Raw genomic sequence first — 8,218 nt, 5'->3', positions numbered from 1 at the left:
TTTTAAATGAGTTATAGGCTTAGCATTTAAAATAAATGTTGTTTGTAAAGAATGGCACTATAATTTATTTTATGACATACAGTTAAGCAAAACACGAGGAAGAGTGTTTTTCCTAATATCAGGACCATTGCAAATGTTTATTGAACTGAATCAATATAACAAGAAGTATATTTTGAGTGAATTTACTGTTAATAGTAACTAATTTTGCTCTATTTCGACTGAAGAGTCCAAACAAAGCCACAGCACAACAGTATCCTCTACAAGCAACACAGCAGCCTTTCGTATTGAATGATTCGCTTTATTCTTCACTGAATCAATCAGCCATTTGAATTAATGATTTAATGTCTTATTCTAAAGACAGTAACTTACCGCAACCTACTGGCTGTTTTACTTTCATATTGTTGTTATGTTCAAACTTTATATATATTGAAACATTAATATGATAGTGTTAGGCAATTATATATGTAGCTACGTAAATAAACACAATATGCAAATAAATCATTGTGTATATTAAATCCACCTGGCCTTTGTAACTGTCTACTCTGTAGCACTATCGTTTTCAATGCAAAAACATTACATTAATTTAAAATTAATTTACCGATTTACTCATTTAACGTAAACGGATCGCCAGGTAGGCGTACAGCAGTGACAGACAAGACACATATAACGGTGTCCTGTATGGAAAGATGTTTCCCAGCTGACAGTTGTCCATTTTCACCTGTACAAGTAAACAGAACACTGAGCATCGGCAGTAATGAGGAGCATTGGAGTGACGTCACCGCCCCTCTTCGACTGATTGGCTAGAGGAGGAGCTGTCAATCTAGAACTAGTGGAACAATGATGATGCTTAAGCCCTCCCTGATTTACATGAAACTCTAACCGCAACATTTGGAAGAAAACGCGCAGAACATGGAATAAAGAGCGAAGGGAAAAACAGCATAAGCATACAAAAAATAAAAATATGTGTAGAAAATGTCTGAGAGCACAAAAAACAGAGAAATATAACCAAGGAAACATGATTTTGTGTGCAATTCGGATAATTTTGCATTAATATTTCAGTTTTGTGCAATATGATTTTAAATGTGTTTAAAGTTTTGATTCGTGCTTATTATTTTTTTTAATGCGTTATTAAATTTTTGATTAACACTTATTATTTTTTGATCCGTGAGCATTGTTTGCTATTCTGAAAACTTTGCTTTCGTTTTTTTTAAATTTTGTGCAATATAATTTTACTTGCGTTTTTAAATTTTGGTTTCACGCTTGTTATTTTTTTTTATCCGTGACTGCAATACATTTGGCGGGAATCTGATCCCATACGTCAGCACTCTCTACAATATTAATTTGCACAGCTGAGGATATGTAGTAGACTTCTATATCTACTTTAATTTGTAGCAGAAAAACATAAGAATATTAGGCTACATCAAAGCCACACTGCGCAAAAAAACTCTTACAGTTACAGACGCTGAAACGAAATGTGTTACAGCACTCCCGGGTCCCCCCTACTCATGCTGACGTTAGATCATTTTTACTGGCCAAACGAAGTACGTCAGCTAGAAAACAAAAATCACCATCGTGATATTTTGTAGGCTTCAGCTTGCATTATCATTATTGCATTATTTTTCCCAGTGCTAATACTGTTTTTACTGTAATACATGTTAAAAAGCAAATAATCAACAAAAATAATATTTGGTAATAAGAGATAGCTGTATTTTTAATATTATATTAGGCTATATTATATTATGCAGTGCAATACACTCATTTAGATATCAGTTGAACTTTAATTTCAGTTTTGTTTTTTTGAGAAAAGATAGTTTGAATGAAGCTCGCAATGCAACCGGATACAAAGCATGGAAAGAATCATACATAGGCTACAGACGAGTTCAGGGGGATAAACCTGTACCATCACAACATAGGCCTTTTCATTCTGAGATCCTATATGTGGAGAAGAGCATGATTCCTTTTATTATATATGGAGCTATGGTGGGTAGGCATGCTCATAAAGATGAGCTGTCCTGTGAGAGATGCAGCTAATTTTGCATTTACACCACAGACCACAGCAGTTGAACTCGTGCATGTACCTGTGTTCTTCCACTGTATTATTTTTTGCTGTATCCCAGTCCGGCAAAGTGCTCGCGCAGAGGATGACCATAGACATAATGACAAAAACCACTGACACGGATGCCAGGATCTGCGCAGCAACAGAGGAAGCTGGTTCCTCAAAAGTCCTCCGCATCCTCTCCAGCCACCGCGCGGTCCCTCTGTCAGAGGCGAACCGGGTGACCTGATCCTCCTCACCTCTGGACTCCACCTCTGCCTTGATGTCCTCCTCTGAAAAGTACGTGTAAGTGTCGGACATCCTATCCTCTAATCGCCGCTGGCAACAAAACTCCAAATGTGAGCTCTCCAAGCCCCAGTAGATCATCTCGTTGTAAAAGGAAAGCTCGCACATCTGCGGGACAAACCTGAGCTTTCCAGATCGCACGTAAAGCATAATAAAGACAAACGCCTCAGAGTGCCTGTCGAAGAAAAACTCGTTCCTCTCTCGGTCATAATCATCACAAACCTCCAAGACCTCTTTTTCAGAGGAACAGCTGTGGAGTCTGCTCACTCTTCGAAGGGGAAAATCCTTTATAACTTCTCTAGTGAAAGCATACTTGGTGCCACCAACGTTTAGAATGCATATATTCTTCCCAAACTTCATTTTGGATCAGATTTGCATCACCGATTCGAGTGAAAAAGAGACAAACGACGCACAATATGGCTTAATGATTGTCATAGTTAAAATCCAGTATTCTGTAAGCGCGAGAAAAAACAAACAGCTCCAAACTCGCGAGTTCAACTCAGTAGCTCTTTTAGATTCTAAGAGGATTTTTCCAGAATGAGCGCGTGTCAGTTTGGAGAACCGTGGAAAAGTGACTTCTTGCTTTGTGCATCATCTAAACTCCAGCCTTCAGTGGGCTGTTTCATACAGTGATGTCACAGATCGACAAGCCTATTGCGCTCGATTGTGCGCTCCAGAAGAACGGGCGTTCCCAAGCGCAACACGAGTTTTTCCACGACGCATGTCTGGGATTAACAGGTGAACTTGCTGGACTTTATATTTCTTTTCTTTTTTTAGCAATGGAGTAGACCAGGAGGACGTCACGTTGGACTGAATTAAATGTTCAATATAAAATCAATATTGGACGGTTTTTCCTATGGTTGTCTACCCACACCCTAAACTAAAATTAGACAGTGATCCCTGCTAGTAGTGTTGTTCTAGCGATTAGTCTGGTTTACATTTCTTGGATGTAACGTTAGCGCTTTTATAAAACCATATAGCATAGCTAAACTATTTTATTGCCTTTTATGATTTTCTCGGTGTAATTTTCAGCAATAAAGTCATCTCGTGTTTTCAGTTAACTGGCGTGAATTATAACTATTTTGATCCGAATTATGTCAACATGTTCTGAATCGGTTCGTGATTCAGTCTGAATGATTCGAACAGCTCAATCTGATTTGAATTATTACTAATCTTATTTGTATTTCATCTTATTAATTTTTTTTCAAATGTTGTATCAGGAATATCCATGAATCTCCCAGCATTAAACGCCTTTAAATGGGTTTATTTATTTATCATGTTAAAAATATTTACAGGTATTTTAGGCTAAACTATGTGTATTATTTTAAATATTACTTTTTTAAAGCAATGTACATTAACCAAGTTTAATATACATTTCTTTTTTTTTTTATTAATGAATTAGAGTGCGAAAAGAGTGACTTAATCACTCGTTTGATCGGAATCATTCCAACCAGGTCTGAATCGGTTTGTGAATCAATTCAGTCTTAATGATTCAAACAGCTCACTCACGCACTGATTCGTTACTGAAATTATCTTACATTTGTCTTTTATCTTATTATCTTAAATATATTTTAAAAGTATCAAGGATAGCTATGATTCCCAGAGTTAAACGCTTTTAAAGATATTTATTGTCATAGTAAAAAGATTTACATTGGTGAATATTATTATGTAGGCTAAACTATGTTTATTTTAAATATTACTTTAAAAAATGACACACATTAACCAAATTTAATCTCATGCTCTGTGTAAAACAGTCATGAGTGTCAAGTTGAGGCTGCAGTCTGTAGACTTCATTGTGTGTGTGTGCCCCCCCCCCCTTCTCTCCTCCTCTCTCATCATCAGGAAGCCGCTGCGCTCGAGCCTTTTGTAGCGCGTGAGTGAGTTACTGTATTGTACTGTGAATGTCGGGAGGGGGGGCTGCAAAAAAAAATCCTATTCTTACAGAGATCCACCCCCCATATTTAAAACATCTTAAACCAGATTGCTTTTTAAAAGGTCACAGGATTTAGATGTCTTTTTGATTCACATATTTATTTTGTTTTTATTTTAGTTTATGGTTTGTTTTTTTTAACACTCCGGGAGGGCAGAAATGGCGGCCAACATGTACCGGGTCGGAGGTATGTCCGTCTATATTCTGAATTAACGCAAGTCAAAACACAGACACCACCGCAAGACCTGTCTGTGAGGCAGGGGTTCGTTTCAACGGAATCGCCGCAACCGGCCGCTCACTTTTAAACTCTTAACACGTGCAGTGTCCTTGCAAAAGAAAGCGATAACGTGGATGCAGAATATTTTGGGTTCTGATGTGGGTCAGGCCTCTTAAACTATCATAGCCGCACTAGCATATTAGCAAGCGGGCTATGTTGCTAGCTAGCCACATCAAAAACAAATAATCATTACTATATGTAAAACACACGGAAACACGCTTATTGAGCACGTTTCTTCTGGCTTTGATCATACAGGAGAATAGCGAGTTGTGCTTGCGACCTGGCCATGCTGATTCTTGACGCCGATGTTTTTCTTTGTGATCATTTGTCTCATTTTTTGGCACGTATCCATTAGTTACGGGTCCTCATTCGGCATGCAAGGTAGCAAAGCGAGCTAGCATTTAACAGCAACACCTCACTCGGTTTTCCACAGAGAAACCACATTGAACTTCTGCACACTGATTCGCTGAAACATTTTGAATGTGCAGTATTTTGAGGGGTATTTGTTGTCATGCGTCTAATCATAAACACTTCTTTAACATAAAACTGTCGCGTCGTTTGTTTGTGCAATTAGCCGGCTTCACGCTGCGGAATTTCACATTGTTTCATGGCACCGTTAATGCAGTGCCATTGAAAATGAATTTGTAGCTTCAGCAGACTTTCAGTAAATTCACTGACGTTTTAATGGAGCGTCTATGTGACAAATTATTACATTGCACGGTTCTAATGTGACCCGTGTGTGCTCGGCTATGCCGTAGATACATGTATCGGAATGTGACTCAAATGGCAGAATACGGTTGCTTGCATGAATGAAGTGTTTGTTTACAAGCATGCAATTGCATATTCTTCACTGATCTTGCCTTTGAGAGAAAGTGTTTTCTATATGTATACCAAACATAAACAATTCATTACCTAGACTCAGTCAAGGCCAAGTCAAAAGTCTTAGACTCATAATAACTGTATGTTGTAGGGTATTTTTATAAACCAGAACAAGTAGTGCGTTATAAAATGTACTATTTCTCGGAATTTCTTTCATTATCTAAAGATAACTATGGGAGGTATTACTTGATTCAAAAGGTAGTTTTATCTTTAATACCTTGCATTTTATGAATACTTTATTCATTACCCATTATATCAGTCTGTGAGGGAGAGACCATTCACCTAAAAATACTTTTTGGTGGGGGTTTTCTTATCTTAAATGCCCAGCGGTCATTATGAATATTTTCATTTTCCCATATAGTAAAAGAATGAATGATGGTAATCAGTTAAATCTGGCCCCACTAGGCTGTATTGTCTTGAACTGTATCTACACCAAGTTTCACATCATGAAAGGTTCTGTATTTGGCAAAATTTCCATGTTTAGGAAATGTGTTGTGGTGGTAGATTGCATATTTAGTATATGTAACATATTAGGGCTGCACGATTAATCAAATGCGATTGTCATGCACATCAAAGAGTTTATAAGACTGGTTTATTTAGGGTGACCATACGTGCCATTTTTCCCGGACGTGTCCTGGCCAGGATTTCTATATTGCCTAAAATATCTAGGTGTTGGCTTTGTCTGCGTGTGCAGACCGATCGGTGTATGACATCAAAATACCTCGAGAGCATTTTGAAAGCATAAGGAACCGTCTGTATGGTATTTTGATGTCATACACAGATCGGTCTGCACACCCAAACAAAGCCAAAACTTAGATATTTTAGGCAATATAGAAATCCTGGCCAGGATGCGTCCTGGGAAAATGACACGTATGGTCACCCTACGTTGAATCAATGAAAGCAGTTGAATCTTCTTTTTATTCAGCTGCAGCGATTTCCTGGGTTTCTTCTGCGAGGCGTATTTGGAGTTTCAGCGGGAGTGCGCCCTCTGGCCTTTGGATGGAGATTTACTGCTGATCACAGAACCGTGCTTCACTGAAAGATACGCATGACAATTGCAGCTTCTGTCGAATCGCAATCTCGATTCCATTTCGATTTATCGTGCAGCCCTATAACATACCATTTTTAATATACCAATAATAATGAGTTGCACTTTTTTATGTAATGTGAATCTCCTAAGTCATTTAACTGTCAGCCAAGCCCTAACATGTGGTTTTTATACTGATTACAAAATAATCCAGTGTTTCTGTCTTCTTTTGCAGATTATGTCTTCTTTGAGAATTCTTCAAGCAACCCTTATCTGATCAGGCGAATAGAGGAACTGAATAAGGTACATTTCCCTCAGGGCTGGGAGGGAGAAGTCTGGGTTGGTGGACACTGGGTGTACTGGTAGGGTGTCGACAAAACATTGTCATGACATCGACACAAGAAGCTCAGCCACCTCGCCCAAAGCCAAATTACTTGCATTTCTGTGAGCTTCTCCCTTCAGTCTGTCATATCTCCAGTACTTGTTTGCTGAGAAACTGTATCTGTGTGAGATACGCAAAGCAGCAGATGGGGTTCTGGGGTCCCTTAGAGAAGTAGGCTGTGGTGTGAAGCTGACATCTAGTAGACTGTTATTCATTGTGAGGTGTAAAATACTATAATTTATTTCTTACTTTGAAATCTAATGGTTAATTTTCTCAAACGAGACTGCCTCAATGAATTATGCATAAATTACACATAGACAGTTAAGCCCGTTATGCCGAAAACATAAGCTCACTACTCTGCAAATCCACAGGAGTTAGTAAGTATTTTTTTCACCCGGCCCCTCCTCCTCAGACTTGATGCACACGCAGGTTGCCAGATTGAAGACACCAACAGGAACGAGCGCACATGACGACGGAAAGCATCGAGCCTTACTGTATGTTGATCAGCTAATGTATACGTTTGCAATATTTGTATTGTTTGCAAATTATAAACCACCTCATGTGTATTTTTATAAATCTGAATCTGCGTCTCATTTCGGAGGCTGCTGCTGCGTCCTCCGGAGGTCGCATTTGTCGGCCGCATACATTGAGGCGGCCCAGTTGTAAACGTAATCAAGTAGACTGTTATTCATTGTGAGGTGTAAAATACTATAATTTATTTCTTACTTTGAAATCTAATGGTTAATTTTCTCAAACGAGACTGCCTCAATGAATTATGCATAAATTACACATAGACAGTTAAGCCCGTTATGCCGAAAACATAAGCTCACTACTCTGCAAATCCACACTCTGGAGTTAGTATTTTTTACTTTTTTTCCTTGCCCCGACGACAACACATTGCTGAAGAAAATTAATAGTTTCACATTCGTGTCTAAATAGTAGTAGCCTTGTGTTCTATTGAAAGTTCTATTTCCCGCTCTGACCCCTTTCGTTTGCCAGCTTCCATGACTGAAATGAAATGCGCTGTGTTTCCCGCCAACTGGCAACCCGGGGTGTCCAATTACAATTGGGTAAACTGGCAGTGGGCGGGTTTCACAAACCAAAATAGAGACCGACATTCCGGCCCGGAACGCACATTTTCAAAGGAGAATAACTGACTGTAGCATTGTTTTTCAGATAAACAAATATGTTAACTTAGCATGTTTCTTAAATATCTGCAATCATATTATGGTATTTTTATGCTTTAGGAGAGTCAAAAACTTACATACAGCACCTCTAAGTTTATTGCTCCTTTTTCACTCCAAAAAATCACCATAAGAGCTAAACAAAACACAGCAGGAGAAGTGCACATTAAACTCTCTCTCTCAGTTGCATTATATACA

General features: G+C 38.5%; 2 protein-coding genes across 2 annotated transcripts in view; one reads left to right on the top strand and one right to left on the bottom strand.

Moving 5' to 3' along the window:
* The window catches only part of LOC107728707 (potassium voltage-gated channel subfamily G member 3-like), an 8,327-nt gene extending 5,626 nt beyond the window's left edge, over window positions 1-2,701 (bottom strand). The window contains exon 1 of the mRNA XM_016538991.1: window positions 2,079-2,701. Coding sequence (XP_016394477.1) covers window positions 2,079-2,701 — 623 coding nt within the window. The remainder of the gene's footprint in view (window positions 1-2,078) is intronic.
* Window positions 2,702-4,220: 1,519 nt separating this feature from the next.
* The window catches only part of LOC107728718 (metastasis-associated protein MTA3-like), a 36,006-nt gene continuing 32,008 nt past the window's right edge, over window positions 4,221-8,218 (top strand). The window contains exons 1-2 of the mRNA XM_016539008.1: window positions 4,221-4,458; window positions 6,690-6,757. Of these exons, the coding sequence (XP_016394494.1) occupies window positions 4,431-4,458; window positions 6,690-6,757 (96 nt within the window). The 5' untranslated portion in view covers window positions 4,221-4,430. The remainder of the gene's footprint in view (window positions 4,459-6,689; window positions 6,758-8,218) is intronic.

This window comes from Sinocyclocheilus rhinocerous, unplaced genomic scaffold, assembly GCF_001515625.1.
Source record: "Sinocyclocheilus rhinocerous isolate Xijiao unplaced genomic scaffold, SAMN03320098_v1.1 scaffold2172, whole genome shotgun sequence".
NCBI classification, from domain to species: domain Eukaryota; kingdom Metazoa; phylum Chordata; class Actinopteri; order Cypriniformes; family Cyprinidae; genus Sinocyclocheilus; species Sinocyclocheilus rhinocerous.
This window is presented reverse-complemented; position numbering and strand designations above follow the sequence as displayed.